Source organism: Pelmatolapia mariae, linkage group LG14 (genome assembly GCF_036321145.2).
Source record: "Pelmatolapia mariae isolate MD_Pm_ZW linkage group LG14, Pm_UMD_F_2, whole genome shotgun sequence".
Classification (NCBI taxonomy): Eukaryota; Metazoa; Chordata; class Actinopteri; order Cichliformes; family Cichlidae; genus Pelmatolapia; species Pelmatolapia mariae.
In genome coordinates this window covers 35,652,569-35,679,327 of record NC_086239.1, presented here as the reverse complement: position 1 = coordinate 35,679,327, position 26,759 = coordinate 35,652,569, and the positions used below count along the sequence as shown (strand labels likewise).

The 26,759-nt window shown below is 40.6% G+C and overlaps 2 protein-coding genes across 2 annotated transcripts in view; one reads left to right on the top strand and one right to left on the bottom strand.

Moving 5' to 3' along the window:
• LOC135933758 (uncharacterized) overlaps positions 1-26,759 on the bottom strand; it is a 375,148-nt gene that overhangs the window by 80,574 nt on the left and 267,815 nt on the right. The window lies entirely within an intron of this gene.
• Positions 462-25,484, top strand: LOC134640937 (cullin-5-like). The gene is made up of 19 exons (XM_063493044.1): positions 462-485; positions 3,406-3,515; positions 7,057-7,156; positions 7,763-7,939; positions 8,478-8,619; positions 8,967-9,112; positions 9,295-9,375; positions 10,978-11,071; positions 11,474-11,604; positions 12,049-12,156; positions 12,813-12,877; positions 12,980-13,112; positions 13,205-13,336; positions 14,158-14,281; positions 14,493-14,668; positions 15,538-15,699; positions 16,627-16,745; positions 16,926-17,049; positions 18,042-25,484. Exons 1-19 carry the CDS (start codon positions 462-464, stop codon positions 18,234-18,236), a joined length of 2,343 nt encoding a protein of 780 aa, XP_063349114.1. The 3' UTR covers positions 18,237-25,484.

Here is a 26,759-nt window from a genome sequence, read left to right as displayed (position 1 = left end):
TCAATGTCAGTTTGGAACAAGATTTAAAATGAGAAATAAAAAGCATTCTCCAATATTCAGCATAACACAGACAGTATAGCATATAAATATTTACTATCTCTAAACTATTTAAATAAAAGGTTATTAATACAATGTCACCCTAAAATAATAATCCTAATCCTTTTCAAAGTCTTTCCAAAAAGTTATACAGCAACCACAAAACAGATGAGTCAACATTATTATTAATGCTGTTGTTGTTGTTAGTCCATGTTATTACACAATTTTATTGTTGCACTTGTTAGGACTAATTGTGACACGTGATCCACGAGAACAAGCCCTCCGCCCCTTCGTGTGTGTGTGAAATAAGGTTTCTGGGAAGATTTCACAGTAAAAACTCTTTTGTGCGGATTGACATTACCTAATGCTGAGCCGGCTCCAGCAGGAGTCTCGCGAGATTCTGCGAGGTGATAAGTTGAAGAAACATGGCGACGTCTAATTTGTTAAAGGTAAGAAGCTCTCGAATATATCGCATTTCCTATGCTTGTGCGCACATTCAGTCTCTCCGTTTCAGTGTGTGTTCACGCCTCTAACGGAGATATGTGCTGTCGGTCCCGTGTTTTGCATAAAAGCGCGCTAATTTTTAAATAGACGGATTAAATACACAAATAGGTGCGCCTGAAGTCACAGTTGTCACCGCTGTCGTCTGTCCGGTGTTAATATCGGAGTCCGTTTGGCCCGGTATTCGTGTATGGCTCCAGCAGAGCAGAAGCAGAACCGAGCCCGTCTCCTGCGGTTCTTAACTCGAGCCAAACCGTAGCCGTTAGCCGGTCACCTCAAGCCGGCGACGACGAACCGACAGCCGGAGCCAGCTTGGAGCCAGGGAAACACGGCTCGGGGAGAAAATCAACCGACAGGACATCGCGTCAACCCCGCAGCTCAACCGTAAATACGTTTCTTTTGGCCAGGTCTTTATTCTTAATTGATTTTAGCGATCTAACAGCCGGTAAACCGACACCCTCCCTCTGCAACCGAAACCTGCTAAATCTACAAAAGCCTCCATTAAACATAATGTCTTCCAGCAGCAAACGTTAATAACACACCGGGGCTACCTATGACAGAGGCGGTCAGGTCGGTGCTGAACATAATTATCCATTTATAGAATTGCCTCACAGTCACCTGACAGGTTCGACAGGCGGCTCCCCTCCCATCTGACCCTTGACCCTGACTGCTGTCACACTGTTGGGAGACTTGATGAGCTAACACGTGCTGTTTTTCAAGCAGACTTGATCTCTCCAGTGTGTCCCAGTGTCTCCTCCAAGCTGTACATGCCTGACACACCTCACCCAGGAAGCATCCTGGGTCGGGTCCTCAGTGTGAAGGAGCAGGAGCTCTGCTTTGAGTGCCTCCTAAATCACAGAGCCCCTCACCTTATCCCTGTCCATAAGGCTGAGCTCATACACCCTTCAGGGGAAGCTCATTTCCGGCGTTTGTATCCACAATCTCATTCTTTCAGTCACAACTCAGAGCTCGTGGCTTTAGGTGGGGGTAGGAGCGTAAACTGGTCAGATCTGTGTCAGATTATGAGCTCCAGAGGATGAGCAGCATTCTCTCTGCACCACAATTCTCTGATTTTACGGTCCAGAGGTTGTTGAAAAGGCCAAGAGGAAAAATCCTGAGGTCGGGAGCTTTTCCCTCTTTCTAAAACAGCCTGGCTTAAATACAGTGAGCATAGGGCTGCACATTTGAACAGAAATGTGACAAAGTGCTGAAATGTATCAAAGTCCATGAATGTCCTTAAACATTGCAGAGTGCTTTAAAATCGAGTCATTGTTCCAAAAACCTTGCTTTGATTGCTTAAATGAAGTGTTAGATGGGCAGATATGAAGAAAGAGTATGAGAAGTGCTCCAGTACTGTAAATCTGTGGTTCCCAAATGATGTAAAACAACCAATCTTTTATTATTACTGTGTAAGATTGCATATAAAGTAATGTAACAGTTTGTACACGGTCATTTCCCCTGGGGGGGGAAAAAGAGAAAACCTTTGTCATAGGTAGCCCGGTCTGTTTGCATAGTTACTGGATGATGGGGATTATGAGAGTGAGAGACAAACCAGGAAGTCAAAGTGGGTGTAACAGGATCATTTTGTTTTGGGGTTTGTTTTGCGTGTGGCTCAAACCACAGCTGACTACCAGCACCGATCACCCGTCAGCTAAAGAAAGAAAAAAAATGTTCACAGAGGGCTGGAAAACCATTTGGTGGATGGTTTGAAACTGAGCAAAATGAAAATAAATAAATTAGGTGATGACAACAGGCTGCATGCTAGTGGAGGTTCATGCCGACAAACCCAGGTTCATGCTGTTTTCAAATGTTACCTATTCTTACTAAGCTCAAACTGCTGAAGGGAATTCAATTAAAATGATCACAGCATACATGCATTAAGACATAATTATAGATCAGAATTTGTCTTTAAAACACACATTGAAGGTTTGTGTCCAAAATGAATGTTAAGTTTTTGGGGGGTTTTAACAAATAATTACTACTTTTAAAAAAAAAGCTTTTTTTAATGTTATTAGATTAGAGTGGATCATCTGCTCCTAAAGAATAAGATGATAAAATTTATTATACGTTATAATTATTTATCCCAGAGTTGGGAAATTTCAGCAGTTAAAAATCACTCAAATAAATGGAATGGTGCATAGCTCCTTAAAAGAGAAGACAAAATGCAAGTACAGCTAAGTGGTTGTCTTTTCTCACACGCTTGGGTTGGTTTCCTCTTATCTGTGTACGTGTAAAAACCGTAATCAGTGAAGCCTTCGTTTTCACAATATTTAACACATACTTGTCCCCAGAGTCAGGACAGAGTTGGGGCTCAAAGCTTTTCAGTTTGTTAGAAATCCACACAAAGAGCTGAAAGAACTGCTGGCTGTGGTAGTCTTTAAGTTAAGAAATGAAACCGAACCTTTCTGTTGCAGTCTGTGGTTCTGTATTTGTGCCATTTTAAATCTCTCTCACCTGGATAAATAAAGGATAAAGTCTATATTGTTCTGACACAATAAGTCCTCCTTATAGTGTCTCTGAGTTTGCACAGATGTAAATACAGGTGTGTGTTCAAACACTGATTTGCACTTTAATGTGACTTTATCACAAAAGTTTGAAAACCTCTGCTCTAAAGTCGTCTTTTCCTTCTTCCAGATCTTATATAAATGTGTGCAGCTGAACAGCAAATGTTACCACAGGTGTCACACGAGTGTTTAAAAGTCTTGCTTATGTAAAAATATTAAAAACTTCACTGCAGCCACTGGCCTGTCGTCGTTTGTCTGTGTTTGCGTACGTCTGCCTAGTCTTGCTTTCTGTCTTCACGCCTCTGTTCTCATGGCTGTTTTTCTTCTTCCTCCCACTCCCACCCATCCCGTGTCTCTCCTGCAGAACAAGGGGTCCCTGCAGTTTGAGGACAAGTGGGATCTGATGCGGCCCATCGTCCTCAAGCTGCTCAGACAGGAAGCTGTCACCAAGCAACAGTGGTTCGACTTGTTCTCGTAAGTGATGCTCTTTCGCTTTGTCCGTTAGTTACACAGCAGCTGCTGACGTTTCTGGAAACAGCTGCTTTATTAGTTCATTTTCATGCAGGTGTTGTTCAACAGGTGTTGTTATTGTTCTGCAATGCTTTCACAGGTCCTGCAGATCTTTCAAAACTCTTAAAGCTTCTGAATCTATAGAGCACAACAGTGAGATTCTGGAAGTAAAAATCCAGTTCACGTCCTCCACAGGAATTTTGATAATGAGCCATAATGTTGTAACCACCTGAAGTGGACTGAAATATTGTGAAATGATGCTAGGCGCTCCTGTAGAAAGCACACGTCCATACGATATCAGCTGTGTTTTAACCAAAAAAAAGACATTTTTATTTGCAATGTCATGAAGAAGAACTGTTTGACCCACAATTCTAAATTTAAATAACGACTGATTGGTGCAGGTTGCTGTTACCACGGAGATGTTTAAACCAGTGCACGTCGGGTCACTTAGTGAATGCAAAACTTCAGAAACTGCAAGAGCGGTGATTAGTCGGGAATGAAGCTCTGCAGCATATCAGTCCGAGGCTATTTTTACTGCACACACCACAATAATGAAAAGGAATAAACTCAAGAAGGGTGGAAATCGTTCTCTGTGGAATCTGGGATTTGTAGTCCTTTATGTAATGAGTTGTTCCTTCACAGTTAAAAGTAATTATGCACATGGTTTTGTACAATTTTTTTCCCAAATCACATCTTTAATGGTCATGATGCAAATCGGAGCAGTTTGGTTGGTTCAAACTTTAAAAATCTTCAATTTAGGATTTTCCAAAAGGTCAGTGAAGAAAGTAAATGGGGAAATTCACGTCTACATACGGAGCCCTTGAGAAAGTGAGCCGTCGCAGTTGTTGCCCTCTGTTCACCTAAAACTAATGTATTAATATCAGTATTAATACATTAGTTTATTATTCATTATTCATTTATTAGAAATAGCTCAGTGAACAGTTGCTCCTCGGGAAGTAAAGTGGGTGTTAATCAGAAGGCCAGATCAATGTGGTATAAATGCCAGCAGTCCCTTTAAATTCAGCTTTTCTGACAAACGTTAGCTCACCTTTTTTTGTTATCTCTGTACACAAATCCTTGTGCTAGATTCCAGACTAACCAGTGTGTTGTGGAAATCTCAGAGAAAACTGTTATTCGTAGTTTAGTTACAGGTAACTCTGATATTTCCTCCCATAAAGCACGAGTGGACAGGCCTACGAACTCTGTCGGTTTCTTGAAGGAGGTACAAGTTCCTTTTGTGTAAACATGGGCATTATATGAATTTTTGTCCTTTTGTGAATTAAACAGCTAATTGAGGTCTTTACTTACTAATGTGTGCCTGTTTCATGTGTGCATGTGTGGTCATGTTGGTGTTACCCCCAATGGGAGGCAATAAAATAGACTTAACCCTATTTTTTGTTCTGCTAAGTCTGTTAGTCCAGAACATTTCTGACAAGACAGCTTACATCAGCAAGTTTGCAGCTGATGTAGCCCAAAACATCTCAGAGCAGTTTGTTGTTGGTAATAACAGAGACACCTAACAGCTCACAGAGCTGAACATCTGGAGACTCGTTGTTGGTTTTTCTGTTTTGGTAACTATCAAACTGGTCTTGAATTTAATGCACAGTAGCATTAAACATGTCTTACAAAGGCTGAAGATGTGGGAATCCTCAAAGTAGTGTGGAGTTTGTGTTTCCATAACCGCTTCATGGAATAGAAAGCAACAAGCAGCTGCAAGTAAAACCCACAAGGGCATAAAGGTGCTTTGACCTGTTTGCTCATGAAAATATGATGGTTTTGACTTTAAAATTTGTGTTAAATCATAAAAGGCGTGAAAGCAGCAAGTGCTATTTCAGGAATTAAGAGCTGCATAGAGGATTACATTCATATTTAGTACAGCACTTATAACGGCTTTGTTGGAGAATTTCATTTATCTAGCCTTCAGTCTAATGTCAAAGATTGCAGAAGATCGTGTGATTCATAGGTTAAAAGCCCTGCAAGGCTTTTTTTGTGATTTTTGCACTATCTAAACTTGAAGTGTGTGGAGGCCAAAAGAGGTGAAGAGGAAGTTGGTGACTTGTCATTTGGTATTGAGAAATATGATGAAAATAGCAGAACAGGAACGCGGAGAGTTTTACTGCGACTTCTTATCTTATCCAAAGATGTTTGAAGAGAGAGTGGTCCAACAGTTGATGGAAATTTTAGCAAGTTTATAACGTTTCATGTGGAGACAGGAGCTCACAGAGCATTCATATGTAAGGTGCTTAGTTACAGGTGAGAAGGATTAAATAAACGTGGCGAGCAGGAGAAAGTCTCCAAACTCAGTTATCCAAGAAAACAGCTCAACCCACCATTTGTTGGTGGATCAAACCAGCAAAATGTTGTTTGCTGGTTTGATCCACCAGCAAACAACATTTTCTCCACATCACGCTGGAGTTCCTGGATCCAGAATAATATCTGCATCTGGGCTTATTTGGACTATTCTCCTTTGAACATGAAGGAAACATCTCACAGTTGTTCTTATTTTAATGTGATATGTATTTGTAAAGATATGATGTCAAACCTCCAGATTTTCTTATCTAACCTAATTTCTCAGTGACACAGAGAGCAAAAAAATCCTGGATCCAGATCAGGTTCAGGTTTATCTCAGTGCAGCAAACTGGGAAGTGAGTAAAAAGAGTTTGATGCTGTTGAAAGCCGAAAAAATGGCCTGAACGTTTCCAGAACAGCAGGTCCTGTGGTGTGGAGGTGGGGCTTCTCCTAATCAGTTATTATCATCAATGTTGTGATTGTAACGTTTAAAGCCCAGTCTTGGGGGGGTGTCGGGGTCACAATCTAATGTACTCCTAGTGCCAGTCCAACGCTTGGACTGATGGGAGGGTTGCATCAGGAACAGCATCCAGTATAAAATCAGTGCCAAATGAAATATGCAGACCCATCTGCTGTGGAGACCTCGTGGGAAATAAAGGAACAGCCAGAAGTATTTTATTGAGCTGTAACTCAATTAAGCACGTAAACAGATTTATTGAACTTAAAAATAATTTTTAAAGTGAATGTCTTTGTATTTTAATTATGATTTAATTGGAAAATAATTATTTGACCTGAATACAAATGCAGTAGCATTGCAGGGAGTGAATGTTGCACTAAGTTGGAGTAATTTCACAGCCCTGAGCTGCAACACGAGCGTCCATGCACGGAGGAGCTTGGATGTTATTAAAGAAAGTTATAATAGAAAGGTGTCTAAACACATGTGGACACAGATGTGGTTGCGAGTGTGGTTTTCCACTGTCATTAAGACCTGTGGGTATTTTGGGTTACAGTTTTTTTAGACTCTTTTTGGGGGGGTTCGGTGTTTGTGTAAAGCAGCTGTATTTGCTTTGTCTTTGCACTTTTTACTGTCAGGCAGCTGGTGACCTCTGACGTAGAAAGGAGCTTTATGAAGAAGCTTAGATTACTCTAAATTTAAGTTTACATGAAAACAATTTCAGGTCTAAAGCCTCACAGATGTGCTCTTTCTGTCCTCCAGAGATGTTCACGCTGTGTGTCTATGGGATGACAAAGGACCAGCCAAAATCCACCAAGCCCTCAAAGACGACATCCTCGACTTCATCAAACAAGCACAAGCTGTAAGCAGATAAACGCCGATCATGTCAGGAGGATTAGGCTGGGTCATTGTCCAAAGTTGCCCTTTTCCACATGTTGCATACTCGCTCCTGGCATCTTCTCAGAGCTACAAGTACTGTGATTGGTTTAGACAAGGGAACCGCTTCAGTAGAGTGACCAGGAGACTCTTTACACTCACTTGCTAACTGTGATTTCCCCACAACATGTCATGAAATCAGTGATGGGGAGCTGGAAGGTTAAATCCTGTTTCAATGTGACCTCATCAGACATTTGGGCTCTCACATCCAGGTCCATTGTTTACAGTATAAAATGCCTCAAGATGACAGTTGTTGTGATTTACTGCTATATAAATACATTTTGAGAGTTAGGTGGTTTGGTTAGCAAGCTGCATCCATATACTGTACAACTATACAGACACAGATATCTGCTAATTAGTACAAAATAAGAGACTAATCAATTACTAGAAGCAAGCATGACCATAAAATGCATGAAAACCACCAGATGTGACCTTTAATTGTCATGCTTACTCTGGAAAGGGACAAACAGACATGTTGAGTGTGTTTCTTTGTTTGTTTTCTGGTTGATCCATGTCACCTCCGTCTTCGCAGCGAGTACTGAGCCACCAGGATGACACAGCTCTCCTCAAAGCCTACATTGTGGAGTGGAGGAAGTTCTTCACCCAGTGCGACATCCTGCCCAAACCCTTCTGTCAGCTGGAGATCACACTGATGGGAAAACAAGGCAGCAACAAGAAAACCAACATGGAGGACAGCATTGTACGCAAGGTGAGAGGTCAACATATGAGCTGAGGAACCAGAAGCACAAAAGGCAGCAGAAGGGAAACACGGTGGCTGGTGTGGACGGCTGATTGTGAAGAAAAGCTAAAGAAGCAGGAGGGGATTAGATGAAAGAAGACAAAGATTTTTATGAACTTTATAAAGTCATAAGTGGAAAAGGTTAGTAGGGAGGGCAGATATCAAAGTGGAAGAATAGTAAAAGGCAGAAAGGCTGCGAAAGAAGAGGCTCACCAGAAGAAAACATTGAATTTTAACTGTTATACGTAGACGGTGGAGAGCAGCTAAGGGTCAGTTAGCCTCGAAATCTCGAATCAGTGAACAGCTTAAAGCATGACTCATACGATATTTATTTGATCTCTGTGAGGAAGGTCTCGGAAGTGAGGGGGATGTTGTGGGTGAGGGAGTGTGACTCAGCAGGCAGGAGGTTTTGTTAGAAGCGCTTCATAAATAAATTCGGCTTCACTATTCTCAGGTTGCAGAAAACTGATGGTAGCTTATTGTTTAACTCCCTCCTTATTTTTCACAGCTGATGCTGGACACGTGGAACGAGTCGATCTTTTCAAACATTAAGAGTCGCCTGCAGGACAGCGCCATGAAGCTGGTGCACGCCGAGCGGCTGGGCGAGGCCTTTGACTCTCAGCTCGTGATAGGCGTACGAGAGTCATACGGTAAGACACGAGGGGGGGGATTGGTGGGTCTCCAGTTGAAGCTGTGTTTCTCCTCAGGCTCCATCACTGCTTATCCAATTTGTAAAACCCATGAATGGTGGATGTTCAAATCTGCCTCGGAAGAGAAGATAAAATAATGATAATAAGAGCCAAAGACAGTATTTTTGAAATCAAAGTGATACATTTAGGAAAGATAAAGGAAAAAAATGTAAAAAATGTACAGTGAAAATGTCAAGTTATGAGGAAACAAACTGTATTCAGCCTTCAGTAGCCCCAAAGTGTCATCATAGTTAATAAAAAAATCTTGAAAAATATAAATAAACACTTTCTTACTTCTCTCCCACCAGTCAACCTGTGCTCTAACCCAGAGGACAAGCTGCAGATCTACAGGGATAACTTTGAGAAAGCCTACCTGGACTCTACAGAGAGGTTCTACAGAACTCAGGCGCCGTCCTACCTGCAGCAGAACGGTGTCCAGAACTACATGAAATATGTACGGCACAATAGTACTGATACATATAAAATGATCCCACTAATGAATCCTGAAGTACACCTTAAAACATTTTGAGGACAGAGCGTAGAATAAAGTTGTGCTCTTGGCTTTGTGCATTAATAAAAGCTTGAGCTGTTTGAACCTAATCTTCATTTTCTGTGTTTTTGTGTGTTTCCTTACAGGCAGATGCAAAGCTGAGGGAGGAGGAGAAGAGAGCTCTTAGATATCTAGAAACACGTCGTGAATGTAACTCTGTTCAAGCAGTAAGTGTCTTTAAGAGGATCAGAAGTTCTTTTACTGTCCTGAACGTGTGTTTCCAAACTGTCCCATCATCTGCTCACATTATATTCAGTGTATTGGTGCAGAACATCATAATCAAGCCTGATTGTGCTGTACACGTGAGACTTGGGGTAGGACAGATAAGATTATTGGCCTGTGGAGAAAGCTCATGTTAATTACTTTGCCTTCATAATTTATGTATTTCTTGATGTATATAACCAACAAATTAACGATTTATATTTTTGATTCTATGATCTAAATCTGCACAATAATTAGTATCGATCCATCCAGCCATCCATTTTTCTAACAGCTTATCCAGTTCACGGTCGAGGGAGGGCTTGAGCTCATCCCAGATGACTTTGGGCTAAAATTATTACTACTAAGAGCTTCTCAAACTTTTGGGAGGCAGGGACTCCTTCTTACAGCGGGTAAAAAAAATTTCCAAGGGCCGCCTTACAGTCCTCATGCTGATAAAACTCTTTACGCTTTAGCTTGGCTGACTTCATTTGCTACCACTCGAAGACATGCAACTCATTTTGGTCTTTCATCGTCATTCTCGATAAAGCCAAACTCAAACATAACTGTCGTCACACTTTCTAATTTTAGCTGGTTTGGCTTGGACTTAAAAATGTGTCCATTGTGCTAATTAGCTCAGCCCCGGGTGATGCACATGTATTTATGTGCCACGACATGTTTTCGCAGACCCCCAATATATGGCTCGCGGAGCCCTTGGGGTCCAGGCACCCCAGTTTGAGACCCACTGTTATAATGAATAAATGAACATAGTGAATAAGCTAATTAAAGTTTATTCTGCTACCCGCCTGGATGCTACAGGCATCGCTGCCAGGAAGAGAGACGGCTTTTTTATTTCTGGAGTTCACCTGAAATCAAACGGCTTTCATTTGATTTTAATTGAGTTGTGCTGTCGCTGTGTCGACACACCTGAGGGTAGATGGAAGGAGACGCTTTTCTTCATGTTTAAGCTTGTTGAACAGGTGCTTTCATGAAGAAAGGATTGCCATGGACCTTTTACCCCCTCAGGTTTAATTCTGACTGTAGTAAAAAGTACAGCTGGTGCTGACTCAGCTCCACCTGCTTTCACCATCTTGGTTGCCGTGCTGGCTCTTTGCTTCAAACTTTTGTTTTGTTGTCACATATTTTGTTGTGGAAAAATGGGACCTTCTTGGGCTCCTAAATATGTTTTGCAGCCTGCGTATGCTTCCTTAAACTCAAAACTTCTGACTGCAAGAAAAAAAAAACTTGTTATATCTTGTTACACCTACGACTTCACCTGTGAAAGTAACAAGTAGCTGTAACAAGACGATGTAACAGCAACTTCACCTGTGAAGTCGTGAGGAAACAACCTCAGGTCAGCAGCTCATCACTGAACTTTCTCTCAGTCATCCGTTGGTTGTGTTGAACCCTCCTGTGTCTGCTTTCCTTCATTTGGCCTTTCTTTTAGGGTCACTTCCTGTGTTGGTTTCAGTTTAAACACTGAATTTCGGGAGTCTTGTTAAATGTACGTGCTGCCTGTTAATTTATATCTCGTCCTAACTGCAGTCTGTATGTTCTGTGTATCCTCACAGCTGATGGAGTGTTGCGTGAACGCTCTGGTGACCTCGTTCAAAGAGACAATCCTCGCCGAATGTCCAGGAATGATCAAACGCAACGAGACAGTCAGTGAGTACCTCAGCAACGTTGCTTCTGAAGTTAACTCAGTTGATTCACACTACAAAATATAACATTGCTGAAAATAGTGGCTTTGAAATTCGCTGCTGCATCAGTCAGGGTAGATTTAAAGATAGAAACTGCTTCTGCTCTGGTTTCCTACATGTAGAGCTGTTTGTTCACCAACCACAGTCAGGGCTCGTGAGCATTTACAACACAAGTTGTTTTTTTAGTAGAATGATTTATAATTTCATGAACAAATTCAGCTTACTCTTTAAGTTGGCAAAAATCATTTTGAGGACTTGGATTATCCTCAGCCATCTGGGCTTTCCATGAGCCAGAAAGAGCAGGAAGTTTTAGTTTCATCCTACGTGCTTCTTGTCCAGTGTGTGACGCTGCTTTTCTCTGGAGCAGAGCTGCACCTCATGTTTTCACTGATGGACAAGGTTCCCAACGGGATCGAGCCCATGCTGAAAGACCTGGAGGAGCATATCATCAGTGCTGGACTAGCGGACATGGTGGCTGCTGCAGAGACTATCACTACTGTACGTGCACAAACACACACTTCAGCAACCACGGTCACTCGAGGAAGAATCAGTCAGTTCCTGTAGCTGTTCCCCTCAGAGTTGGCTCAATGTTTTTTATTTAATGAAGCCATGCAAATGCATTTAACATAGTTACAGGCCCTCACGGTGTGTACGGGTGAAATTTGGCAATTTTAAAGTTGCTCTTTTTCTTTAAGTGCAAGGTTTGGACTCCTTTGTTGTACTCGGGAAACATTCATAGTATGAATAAACCTTGCATGGCTTCATTTAAAAAATCAGCTGATTTAAGTGGGAACCTTTTTGAGATTTGAAATCATTTTTTGTATTTTTTTTATGGAATGAGCCGTTTGTTGGCATGTTTGAAAGATGAGAGATGAAAGTTAATATTCGAGGTCTGCTCTGACAGTATGCTCAGTCATTTTTAATGTGTGTGTGTTTGTCCAGGACTCTGAAAAGTATGTGGAGCAGCTGCTGACTTTGTTTAACCGCTTCAGTAAGCTGGTAAAGGAGGCTTTCCAGGATGACCCACGCTTCCTCACAGCAAGAGATAAGGTCTGTTTTATCTGACTTCCAAAGAAGTCACTCCTTGAAGTTTAAATATCCAGTGATATTTAAATGAGAATGTGCAGGCCTGTGCATTCCTCACAGGTCAGGGCCAGGGTCAGGTGCAGCGTTTGGGCTGGTATTTTGGTCAAAGTTCATATGAACAGGTTTCACTTTTACAGTGTCAGTGCTACAGACCAGCTTCAGAATAGCAGGAGGGTTCTGCACAAATACTCCAGGTTCATAAGAACTTAACTGTAGCTTTATTTATCCAATGTAATCCACCGGGAAGAAAAATGATCCGGTGTTCACACATGTGGATTCATTGTACTGTCACATCCTGATCTGTGCTGATTTGAGGAGGTTTCTGCTTAAAATAAACAGAACGTCTTAACTCAGAACAGCATGGACTACTGGAGGTGGGGGCTGCTGGGATCTCTGTTAGGGTTACAGTAAAAAATCAAACATCACATGTTATTTTGTTCAGCTGTTAGCTGGTTTATCAAGGACTTCGGGAATCTTTAGTCTGCTGTGCTTTTGCTAAAACCACTAGTGAAGAAATCAAATTGTTTCAATTTATTGTCTGAAATTGAAGGGCTTTAGGGCTCTTCAGTATTTTAAGAATTGTTTTTCTCATTGCGGCGGTATGTTCTGTTACCTCGCAGGCTTACAAAGCGGTCGTCAATGATGCCACAATCTTCAAACTGGAGCTGCCGATGAAACAGAAAGGGTACGTTTGGCCACTGTGGGTCTTAAATCGCTCGTCGCTGGTTAAAACTGGTCTGTGTGTGTGCGTGCATAAATGTGTGAATGCATTTCCTTGTTGAATTAGGGTGGGAATGAAGACTCAGCCGGAGTCGAAGTGTCCGGAGCTGCTGGCAAACTACTGTGACATGCTGCTAAGGAAAACCCCGCTCAGCAAGAAACTGACCTCAGAGGAAATTGAGCTCAAACTCAAAGAAGTGGTGAGTCTAATCTCAAAGCATATCAGTCCATTTATGACTTCCCCTTCTCTCGTTCTCTCGCAGATTCATGCTTTTCTCTCCCCTCCTTGCAGCTCTTGGTGCTGAAATACGTCCAGAACAAAGACGTGTTCATGCGTTACCACAAAGCTCATCTGACCAGGCGCCTGATCCTGGACATTTCGGCCGACAGCGAGATTGAAGAGAACATGGTGGAGTGGCTTAGAGTGAGTTCAGCTTTTCTTGAACTTTCAGCAGCAGAGTCATAAAATCACTCCTGATTTCAGCGACACATTAACATATGTATTGATATCGCATTAATATATTAATGCAGCAAAATTCAATTCAGTTTTATTTATACAGCACCAAATCACAACATCAGGCACTTTACATTGTGAGGTAGACCCTACAATAATATATATAGAAAAACCCAACAATCACATGACCCCCTATGAGTGAGCACTTTGGTGACAGTGGGAAGGAAAAACTCCCTTTTAACAGGAAGAAACCCCCGATAGAACCAGGCTCAGGGAGGGGCGGGGCCATCTGCTGTGACCGGTTGGGGTGAGAGAAGGAAAACAGGATAAAGACATGCTGTGGAAGAGAGACAGAGATTAATAACAAGTATGATTCAATGCAGAGAGGTCTGTTAGCACATAGTGAGTGAAAAGGGTGACTGAAGAAGAAATACTCAGAGCATCATGGGAATCTCCAGCAGCCTACACCTATTGCAGCATAACTAAGGAAGGATTCAGGGTCATCTGATCCAGCCCTAACTATATGCTTTAGTAAAAATTAAAGTGTTAAGCCAGTTTTAAGTGCTTTTATCATTTCTGGGTGTCCTGTAAGTGATTTATGTTTTTGTGCTTATGCAAAACATCTGCTCTTCCCGGCGCAGAAAAACTGGTTACTTGATAGAGACGAAGACTTTGGTTCTTTTAAATATTTTATCACATCATGCCATGTGATGTAAATCTGATGTTTAACAATCAAATTACCCGTTTGTCTGATTTTATTGCTTCCTTTGTGTGTCTGTGTGTGGCTGTAGGAAGTAGGAATGCCTGCTGATTATGTGAACAAGCTTGCCAGGATGTTTCAGGACATCAAGGTGTCAGAGGACCTCAATCAGGTCTTCAAAGAGATGCACAAACACAACAAGCTGGCACTGCCAGGTAAGACACACACACGCACTGTAGCATACAGTGCAACTATTTTTATGCTAACATGCGTTAGCTATAACATATGTCTGCGATATTATGTGTAGCATGGTGCCGCACATGTCTCAAACAGTTAAAGCACAATTTGATTATGACGTGTCACGTATTAAACTGAGCGTAAACGGTTTCTCTTGATTATTCACTTCATCTTTTCCTCTCCGTGCAGCGGACAGCGTGAACATTAAGATCCTGAACGCCGGCGCCTGGTCACGAAGCAGTGAGAAGGTTTTCGTCTCGCTGCCCACAGAGCTGGAGGACCTGATCCCCGAGGTGGAGGACTTCTACAAGAGGAATCACAGCGGTCGGAAGCTCCACTGGCATCACCTCATGTCCAACGGCATTGTGAGTGTGTGGAATAAAGCAGAGTTCCTGCTGCCATGAAGAGCAGAAAACACGAATCTCCTGGAAAATGGAAACTAAAATCTGAATACATTTTTCTGTTTTTCTCATCTCTTCTTTGTTTATCTGTCATCCATACAAATTTGTTCTAATTTTTTCTGCATGTGCAAAAAACAGGGCATCTTCCTGTCTGTACATTTCAGAATAAAAGCCCTAGAAATATAGCAGTGTGGGAGATTCTGGGAATTTAAATTAAATTTTATTTTTGGTTTTTACAAATTAGGAAATAGAAGATTATTTTTGTTTCTTAACACCTTCTTTTATGAAGAACGCCTGATATTTGGAGTTAAGGGAACTCTAAATCTTCAATTTTATTATCAAACAGGATTTTTATAAGAAATTTGGATGCAAGAATGTCCATAAACGTAAATACATGAGAAAAGAACTGGATTAAATAAAAAGAACACAAGTTATTGACAATATCCTTTTTAAATGATACTCATGTGTGCACACCTGAGCATTTTCTCACGCTCGGGTGATACTCTCTCAGTTTTACTCATATTTTCATGAACTTTTCTCCTTCAGACTTTTGTTATCTCTGTGATCTTTTTTCTGGTCACCTCTGTTTACACTTTCCAGTTTTCAAACAGGGATTCTTTGGGTCACGTGGAAAAGTTAGAAAAAGAGTTTAACTTGACAATCTTTTGGAAGTGCTGGTTGAGACTACTGAAGTGTTATTCTGGTGTATTTTTTAGCAAAGCTTTTGTTTACAGCCCGCTGCTGCCCACTTTTCTCTTTAGAAGATATCGGGCTACCAAACCAACACTGACACTCGATTTTCCTTCCTTATCCTTTGGTTCTGCTCTGATCAGATCACCTTTAAAAATGAAGTGGGGCAGTACGACCTGGAGGTGACGACGTTCCAGCTCGCCGTGTTGTTTGCCTGGAATCAGAGACCCAGAGAGCGAATCAGCTTCGAGAACCTCAAACTGGCCACAGAGCTGCCCGACGCAGAGCTACGCCGAACACTCTGGGTCAGACCGAAATTCTCCACTTACAAGTTAGACCAGAAATACAGAGGATTTAAAAGTTACTGAGGTTGCATCAATTCTTCGTAACTTGTAGTAGAGATAACGCTGCCTGTATTGCAAAGCCATCCACCCAGTGGAGACAGCAGATGTTTAAACAACACTGAGATTTGGTTAAAAAGTGAAAAGACTTCTAAAATAAAAGGGAAGATTGTGTCTAACTTTGTTTGAAAAGTGAAAGGACATCTATTCCTTCTCAACTTTTGGACAACAGGGGGGTTTGAACTCAGAATCAGCCGTGCTCAGCACTGTTAGCACTGCCTGTACTACATTTTTATTTTAAGACTCTTAAGATTAAAAATGTCTTTTGCAGCAGTGCCCCGGCAAAGGCAGGCATCGGGTCAACCAGCAGTGGTTACATAGATTAATAATGCATGCAACAACACGAAAGAAGTTTAAACATGTAAGATCAATAATGAAAATACTGCATGACATAAAAACATAGTAACAGGTAACTGTCACAGTTATATCTGGCCACAAGGGGGCAGTAATGTTCCAGCAGCCATGAAGTAACTGTCTGCAGGTCAGTTAACATGAGCTTAATGCTGTTTAACGTGAGCAGCTCTTTTAGGTTTGGTTTATTTTGCAGCTAATTCCACAGAGAAGGAGCCTGTGAACGCCTGTCTGTACGTCTGCAAGTAAAATGGGAACAGACCAAGAATGGACTTATTAAGCGTACACCAGTAACCGATTCTAGGAAAAGACAAAAAACATCCTAACCAAAAATAGAATGAAACTTAAGCAACAGTTATGCCCACAGAAAATCAGTGGTGATTAAATAAGAGTCAAGCTGTCCTTTAACACGCGGTATTTGTGGCTGATAATGATGATAAAGTTTAACTTCAGGTCTCCTGCTCTCTCCTCACTGTGCAGTCTCTGGTCGCCTTCCCGAAGCTGAAGAGGCAGGTGTTGTCTTACGACCCCCCGGTGAGCTCACCCAAAGACTTCACAGACGGCACGCTCTTCTACGTCAACCAGGAGTTCTCTCTCATGTAGGTCTTGGCATTTATATAAATCTTAACCTGTGGAAATGATGTGGACATGTTTAAATGTTTCATTGTTATTATAATCCACTCATGTACGGAGTAACTAAAGCTCTCCTCTATATCACCGCTGTGTAAGTCCCAATATTCAGATACTGATCTGTGTCTAAATGTCGACATTTTTCTCAGTAAAAACTCCAAAGTTCAGAAGCGGGGAAAGATCAATTTGATTGGCCGTCTGCAGCTGACCACAGAGCGAATGAGAGAAGAGGAGAATGAAGGAATCGTTCAGCTCAGAATACTCAGAACTCAGGTACGGAAACACTCCACCCACACAGACTGTGTGCAGCCTTGATGGCTGCAGGACAGAGATGCTTCAACTCTGCTGCTTCTGTTCAGCTCATCCGGGGCATGAGCAGGTTACGGCTCGACAACAGTGCTGATGTTGCCGTTATCACTTCACATTTTTCATTAATGTAAAGCACAGTCACAATTCACAAATTTCATTACAGTTATTGTTATGTCATTACCTGCGTTACAAAAGTTGTTCAGTTATCTGGAAGCTGGGCAAGAAAAAAATAAAACAATTTCTTTTCTTCTTCATGTTTTTCACTTGCGCTACAATCAGCTGATTTCAGTTTGTATGTGGGAGGAAGAAAATTGTGACGTGATACAGCTTTGAGGAGTGGAGATATAAACATTACTTGTATTTTTATTGCACGAAAAAAAACACAACTTCAGCAAATATCTGCACAGCCAGCATACTAATGCCAAGCTAGCCAAGAACCCGTTAAGGTGTCGTTAAGGTTGAGTGCACTCTGACCCCAGCCCAGCAGCCACAGCCTCCGTTTCTACCTGTTTCTACCTACCTTTGTATTCACACGTAAATACTACAAGAAAGTTTGTATGTGTGTCCTCAGTAGTTATTTATGTGGGATTTGTGTTGGTGTTTGAGACTGTAGCCTCAGGTTTATGTTGTTAACTGGTAATTATGTGACAGTGCGTTTCAGGACATTTTACAGAGTAATGATAAGGCAATGTAACGGTAAATGTAAATGACTTCATCAGACAGTTAGCACGAGGGTCCATGTGGACGTCTTCATGCCTGTGTGCAGACGTGTCCGTAGAGAATTTATGCCACAATTCACCAAATGCCCATGTGCCTAGGTGGCAGACTTCAAAGAGTTATAACAGGAACAGAGTATAATCCAGGCTTAAATCAGTACGACCCTCTAAATGAAATGTTGTCCATCCCTGGTCTACACAGCTGTAAAGTTCTAACATTTCCTTTTCTTTCCTCTCCAGGAGGCCATCATCCAAATCATGAAGATGAGGAAGCGGATCAGCAACGCCCAGCTGCAGACGGAGCTGGTGGAGATCCTGAAGAACATGTTTCTGCCTCAGAAAAAGATGATAAAAGAGCAGATCGAGTGGCTCATCGAGCACAAATACATAAAGAGGGACGAGGCGGACATCAACACCTTCATCTACATGGCCTAGGCAGCGAAGACGGAGTGTGTGTTTTGCTGTTTTTTACGACTGGCCTGCATCTGGCGCTTTAAAACCTGCGAGATGAGACAAACAAGGACTTAAAGGATGTGTTTGAAGAAGGAGAAGAGGGCCGGGAGCGCGCTGAAGGACACGGAAAAGCCTTTTTAACAAAAGTGTGGCTATTGTTTGTGTTTGTGAGACACCAATGTGTTACCGGAGTGTCATTTCAAGCCGTAGCGTTGAGTCATCTGGCCGTGTGTTTGTCCCTGCTGCCCTCTAGTGTCTGCTCAGAGGAGAGGAACGGCGGCGTGCGCCGTCCGCCAGCAGCTCAGAAGAAGAAAAAATAGTGATGTAATTGAATACTTCCTGCCTTACTTTCATCAGCAGTGGACTGCGGAGAAGGAGGTGGAGGAGGAGTGAGGGCAGAAAAGGAGAACAAAGCTGATATCAGTCCTTTGCTTTCACTTCATGCGACGGCTGCCATCTTAGCCGCAGCCATTTAGCATCCCTCCTGTCCTACACTGATCTAACACTCGAAGAGGGAATGCAGAGTGAAAGCTGCCATCGAGGAGGAGAGAGACGAGTTCAAACTACCGAGGAGTATTTTGCCAAATCGTGTGTGTGTGTGTGTGTTTGAGTGCATGGTGTGTATCTGATCTTTTAGTTGTGCGTGTTGTATGTGTGTGTGTGCACTTTCAACAGCATGCTGCTCTATGATTTTTTTTTCCCCCTTCAGTGGAGAATCTGTCACACTTTGTGGTTGCATCGGTAAGGGTTGGGAATTTAAATGCTGGTATTCAGATTTTTTTTGTGATCCCCTGACCGGGCTGCAGGTGACGTCACCTTTGCAGAGCCTCAAGAACAAAACGAGAAAGTGTAACTGCCCCAGTGCGCATGCACTCAGATGGAAGTTCAGTGTCTAAATTTTTACCTCATTCATTCTAAGAGTGTCTTTTTTTTTTTTGCACAGTTAGAGAAAACCACACAGCTGCTCTGTTGCTTTTACTTAAGGTTTGAATGAGCTGCTGGTGTTTGGACCTTTTTCCAAAGCAGAACACTGTCTGAGTTTGTGTGATGTGTGCGCACTGCCCTTTTGTTCTTCCTTTCTGCCTGAACTCTCAGAAACCTACAAATCACCTTCAGCCCATAAACCTTCATACTGTTTGAAGCAAAGCAACAATTTAGTCCCTTTAAAGCAGCTCTCACGATTCTGCAGCCATAACTTTAATTCCGTTATCACCGGGACATAAAAACTATTTAGAATTGTCAGTTTGTCTCTGAATCACAAAAGCCTTTAAAAGATTGGTGACTGCCTCAAAACAAGCTGAACTTATTCTACAAACTCACACAGCTTTGCAGCTTGGTCCAGAGCAACAACACGATTGTTTCTCATCACACCAGAGCTCTGAATTTGCTCCATGCTAATGGAGTTGGAGATGGAGTAAATGATGAAAAAGTGAAAACTTTTCCCTTTTTATTACCATAATGAGGACCTAGAAACACCTGCCACCACACAGGTGAAGCTCCAAACGTTTAGGGGGAATCAAATAAAACAAACTCACAGGATGTGTCAGGGGGTCGAACCAAAACAATAATTTTTAGAGATGAAAGTTGTAAAATTACAAAGGAAAATATGCAGATGTGCTATACAGCAGATCCATTACACTTTATATACTTATCATAAATCTGGCAAAGGACGACACCTTAAAGAAAAAAGACAACTATGAACTTCCTGTTCCTGCTATTCCCTTATGTTAAAGAATTCAGAGACCTTTGGGAGGTGACCGCGCACTGCAGTAAACATCATGTTACATACAGTAAAGACACAGAGGCTGTTTTATCATATTTAACCAAAATCTTAGCATTTTCCATACAATCTATAAACATTTGATAAGCTTATACTCACATAAGGCTAACTTAAATCGAGGAAATGTGTTGAGGATAAACAATAATCCAGTGTCTGATTGGTGCAGGGCACCAAAAATTCCACTAAACAGGAAACAACCCTGGAAAAGTAACGAGTTCTTCTTCTACTCTTTCTCACCTGATTGTAATTTGGTGCTGTAGCCTCTGCAACGTCTTCAAAATGAGTGTGCAAATGTATTTTGTCAGCTGACCGGTCGGTGAATGCGAGATCAGCTGCAGTGAATTATAGAGAATAAAAAGCTGCTGAGGTAAATATGGAGAACCAGGGTCATTACATGGAAAACCAATCAGTGCCCCCCACCCCTCAGAATCAGCAGATTTTGTTTTTGTAAAATGACTTTAGTGTATTTAATGAAGACATGTAAAACTTTACATCACACTATGTCTGCAACTCACTTTGGGGCGAGTTGCAGACCCTTAAAGTACACAGGTTTGAGTGGAAGATTGAACTTTTTAATTTATTAATTTCCAGCATTTTCGAGCCCTCATAACTCCAGATTAACTTCACACCCACTCCATGTGTCATCATCTTAACGGAGTTTTAGTTTTTTCCATGATTTTTGCACACAGCATACTGTGTATCATACTTCCAGTGGTTACAAAACTATTTTTACCTTAATGTCTATAATTCCGAGTAACAGAACCAGGTTTTGGTATCCTGGAGAAAAAGTGCGTTTTGGGTAAACCTTCAGTGGTCATCTCACCATGAGGGATAGGTGGATGATCAGACCATGTTATGGCATGTAAAGGTTTCATTTTTAGCTACGTTTTGATGCCAAGCTCACCTTCCAGAGGTGATCCCTTCATATTAAAATGTGGCTGATTTTTATCAGTTGCACTGGGAATCGTTTTGCTCTTGTTGAACTGAGAATCAAATCCTGTGAGCAGTGAGGAAAAAGAAAGACGACCGTGAATGTGTGGGGTTGTTTTTTGTTTGTTTTTTAATATTTATTCTGTATTTATGAGGAATGTTACTTTTTTGTCCATTTTTTTTTCTTGCCTTGTTTTTGCAAACATGTCTGTTGCCGTTGCAGTACTGACTTAAACAGTACCGACTTACTGACGCTCTCTCCTCTGTTTCAGCCTGCAAAAAAAACAAACTGTTAGTCTAATTTATTTCACTTTCCACATAAAGATTTATCTGCAATTTTGTCAAAATGCTGAAGCCGCTTTTAAGTTTGTTACTACGACACATTGATGTTGAGAATAATCCATTTTACACACTGATGTGCAAAAAAACATTTTAAAAAACGCTGGAGTTTTCTGATTATTGTAAACTCTTCTGAATGCAGTGAGGCTGTCTGCCTCAGGTTTCACCTGAGATGAAACTAACTCCACATGTCAGTCGCATTATATGCAGTTTTATTCTCTATGCACAGGCCTGGCTCACTTAGGTTTTTTGTTTTTTTGCAGATGATACCTTGTTGTATTTTTAAACACATTTGATGACACTGGGGGACTTTAATGAGTTCTTTCTTTGTGTGATCTTTGAGGAAAAACACTCATTTAATTATATTCAGTCTCATCTGTCTCTGTGTTAGTCAGTAGGGGGTTTCTTCCTCTGGTTCTCTGAAGAGAAAAATCTATCCCAAAACTCTTAAGTCTCAGTGCTGGGCTGCTTTATTCTTATTTTCTGTCAAAGTTGAGGAGTTAAACAGTTAAACCTGCAGTAATCTGTCACACAAAGCACAGAGACGTACAGCAGAACTGCCACAAAATCCCAAATATGGTGCACCATCTAACCTCTTATTCCGCTTGTTCCGGTGGTTTTAGAGGTTCGGTTTGCCTAAAAAGATCTAAAAAAGAAGAATTGCTCCACGACTATCAGGTCAGCATGCATGATCCCCGTCTCTTAGGATAGTTAAAACCTCTGAGAATCTAATCTGTGTGTCTCGTACTGTGCATGTGTTTAGCTGCTTTACCCTGCTTACAGGTTATCTGCAACCTGCTTTGCAACCCACCAATACTCAATCTCCTTTTTTTTGTTTTTTTGTTTTTAAACTGCTGTTTCAGATTTATTCAGTTTCAGATCCACAGTTGTAGGTGACATCACTAGCTGGGCTTATTTATAGGCATAAATCCTCAAATCCACATACAGCTAACTGGGTGAAAGGCATTTCTCAATAACTGGACCCAGCACACTAAATATTTTTGGGGTGGGTCCTTCCTTTGTTTATTGTTTCTGATAAGCATCTTTTTCTGATTGAGTTTTAACTTCTGGCCTCAAGGTGTACTGTGTCGTTTTGATTGAAGAAGTTCCAACAATCACTGAAACTTGGTCTGAAAATCATTTTTAAATGGTGGGTACTCAGAAATGATAACTTGTGAAAAACTAAGAAATTCAAGTTTGTTAATCTGTCAGTAATCTGTAGTTGGAGGGGGGAAATGTCACCAGTGAGATTACAGAAGGGCATCAAGGTACAAAGCTGGATTTGTACTTACAAACCTCCAAAAATGTTTCAGGCACTGAAACAAAACTTTCAGCTTCGAATATGCCAAGTAATTATTTTTTTCTCTTTTGTTTTTCTCAGACTTCACCTCACTGTTGATAGAAATTATCCTACTGATGCTGAGCTCATAGCCGGGCTAGTGGTTGTCTTCAAAGTTTAAGACTGAAATAACAACCATCCATCCATTTTCTTCTGTTTATCCTTGTCAAGTGCGCTACCCTGTGACCCCAGCTTGATTCATTTATATAAGCACTTTTATCTGTGCTTTCTTAAGCATAGTTTTCATTCATCATCCCATGGATGTGTTGGAGAGTAGCTTGGGGTTGGTATCCTGCCCAAGGATATTTGGTATCTAGACTGGAGCAGCCATGGAACCAACAACTTTACAATTATAAGATGACCTGCTCTACTTCCTGACACACAAATCTAAACCTTCTAAATTTAGCTCAGGCATTCAAACAGATGATGTTTGTAATCTTCTCACTTGTTCTGAAGTTTATAAGTTTTAACTCATGATCAGAGGTATCTGCAACAACTTCATACCAATCCGTCAGATGTATTTGTGGCTTCCAGAGGGTGGGTTACTGTAACTCTTGACGTCCTTTCTATTCAGGCCCTCACAGAAAATTGTACAAATCCTTTTTGGTGTTTGTGGGGTTTTGTCCTGTTAATTTTTGACATCAGCTTTATTTGTTAATGTTTGCAAGGTTTGCTGCTATAGTAACAACAACAGACGAGCTCAGTCTGACTCACTCTTTGCTTACTTGACAACTTTGGGTTTGAATTCAAAGAAAGTTAAGGCATCCTTCCCTGTGTGGCCACACTTTGAGAAATTTAGAATTCGTTTTCTAATCACTTTAGTGTTTTTTGTTTAATATATCAGTTATGTAGAACTGAACACCTCCAGTTTAACTGAATTTCCATCAGCTTCAGCTGTGCTTTGTATTAAGTGCTAGTTTTCAACTATTACCATGTAAACAGACTGAACTCAGAGGGTAAGCATACCTGTTGCCTGAACCCGAGCCTCACACATTTAAATTGTTTATACAGGCTGACAAACTTGAATTTCTTCAGAGGTTTTTCAGTTTCACTGCATCATTTCACAAGCTGTCAGTCTTCAATAAAGGGAACCTTTTATTCTTCTCACTGTATGTCATATACATGTACTGTTAGAAGCTATTTTACTGGCTAAAATGACAGAGTAGTGTCATTTATGACCCCATTATTTAGCTTAAGGTTACTCTCCTGATCTTTTAGGAGACTATAAACTTTCCATCAGTACCAGATATTACAATAGAAACTCATGAAATGGACAGACTTGTTTTAAATGGCTCTGTCTGTGTTTATCGTGCCTATACTGTTTCCCTATCTATGACGTATTCTAAGATATGTATTAGAACTGAAGAAGCTTCTCTGATGAGAGGTGGAACATCTTCAAGAAAATTTAAAAAAAATCCAGTTGCTTTTCTTTCCAAGCTCCTTAGAGTACCATGACCTGGATGACTGGGAACCTACACAGACATTCTATAATATTCTTAATCATTTGTTTATTCATTAGTTTTCGATCATTTTTGTGCAAAAAGGAGTCGACTGGACTCATTACTACATCAGCTGAGCTGTCAGTTTGGGCATTAAATGTCTGTCTCAGGGCTTTTGCAGCAGTAAATCTTTGCATTATATCTGTGTTAGCCGTGGTTCACTACAAAACATCACAATGATTCATTCCCACTTTTAAGCACAACACAGGGATTAGAAATGGGAATTTACCCGTAATGTCTAAAAACATAAATATATTTCCTCACAACTTTCCATGATCTTTACCACACACATGGGCAAATTATATTACAGAAAACTATGAAAGGTTTTCAAAGAAGGAAGCTGACAAATTGTTGGGGAAACATTTTTAAGATTAAAAAAAAACACAGCAGTAAATATAAGTATTTAGTTGAGGTCATAAAAGCTGGATGAAAGCAGCTTTTGAGTATGAAGGGAAAGACTGAACGAAAAAAAAGTAAGAATGATTTCGATCTTCGAGTCATGCAAAGCTACTCTATCAGAACCCAATCATCAAAATATGGAAATAAGCATAAGTGGACGCCTTTAAACTTCCGTAACTTCCTAAGCTAATTCACTCTCTCCAAAAAAAAGCTGTTCAGACTGTGAAATTTAAATAAAGAGAATCCCATCATTTTCAACAGTTTGTATCTTTATTTAAACGAAAACAATACAAAGACAACATATCAAATCTTTTTTTAATAAACCTTAGATTTTATTTCAGCAACATGTTCCAGAAAAGTCAAACCCAACTGCAGAAACATCCCACAGCTCGTTAAATGTATTAATGACATGATTCCCAAAGAAAATGAGGGTTTAAAAAGTAAATATGAGGAAGCGTTCACCACTGTGAAAGGATGTGTGAGCAGAGTTTCAAAGTTTTTCTCAATGTAAAATTTCTTTTTCCAACTAAAAACAAGGGTGTCACCTCCTGTGTGATCTCATTTTATGCCCCTCCCCTTTTTTAAAGACATATTGTCTGATTTTTGCATTTTACTCTCGTTTGAAACATTTGGATTAACCACAGCTGAAGTTAAAAGACTGTGAGTGATTCTTTTCTTTTTCTTTTGGTTGTCTCGTGTGAAAGCCCGGCCTGCACTGCACAGAAGTCAGATTTTACTGTAGCCTTGTGTGACGACAACACTTGAACTAAACACAATCAGCCACAGCCTGAAAACCAGCTGAATGTTTGCTATGACATCAAGGAAGGACTTTAAAAGTGTGTGTTGGCAATAAAAGAAAAAAATCAAAGTGGGATGAGAGTGCTTCTTTTGAGTACTGCTTTGTTTTTGCTTGTTTTAAATATGTTTTTTTAAAGTTGAATAATTTATTTACTGGCAAAATAAAGACAAATGTTTTCTTCCTACTTCCAGTTGCTGTAAAATTTAATAAGTTGGATGCATTTAAAGAAATTACCTGAGCTTATTGCTTCAAAAAAACCAAATGACCTCAATTTAACACAAGTGGGTTATACTCAGGTGTTTATTTATCAAGAAGATAAATCACAAGGACTTGATGTAGTTTGCAGACTTATTCTGCAGTTAAATTTACTGAATTTCCTGGAGGAACCCACCCGAGGGATTAATAAAGTTTCATCTAATCTAATCTTACTTCATATTACCTTAATTAAGAAAATGGTAAATAAACACATGCAATGTCACTGTGAATTATTTAAGTTTTTCTTTTAAAGAAATCTATGAGAATTTTTGCTGAATATTTACATTTTAAGAGATGGTGTATGGGCCACAATCATGTGCTCCATACACCGCACAGTTATAGGAACACTGGCTTTATTAATGTTCCAACAACCCTCAGTATAAACACTAACTCTGAGTTAATAAACACTACACAAGTCTCAGGTCAAATAGTCTTTTGCTTACTAAACCTTTAAAAACAAAGACTAGAGACCAGCAGGGGGTCATATAATGACACCTGTTATATGCATATGTTTCTAATAAACTATATTTTGCATGTAGATTATACTTTTAATCCATAACATTTATTTTTAAACTTGTTGTTTTGCAGATAAATTGTGTTATTAAAGGACAAGCTCTCACTGCGGGATTATCTGTGGATCATCTGCCTCTATCCTGTCCATCCTGCTCACTCCCAACAAACATCATAACATCCTCAGCTCCTCTGTCTTTGGCCTCACGTCCTTTCTCCAAACCATACATCACAGCAGGTTATGGAGAGCTTCTCTTTTACTCTCGCTATCACTACCTTTCTGTCATAAATCACATCACCCCTGACACCCGTCTACACCCAGTGCACCTAGCCTGCATCTCCTCTCCACCTCTCCTGTGCACTGTCCATGACAGAGATTTTTTTTTTTTTCATTTTACTTTTTTATTTGTAATTTCACTATAATTAACCCAACCTCAGTGTTTCGTTTTAGTTAACTAGGATAACCTTGCTTGTCGTTAACTCAGAGTGATGGACGAGTTTTTGAACTATGAACAGCTAAAATTAAATAAAAAGTTCAGAGGAAACTCTATGTTAGAAAAATAGCTGACAGAGTTTTTCCGTTTTGTATAAATGTTAAAAATATTTTAAACTTTATTACACCCTGCCTCTCGCCCTATGACAGCTGGGATGAATG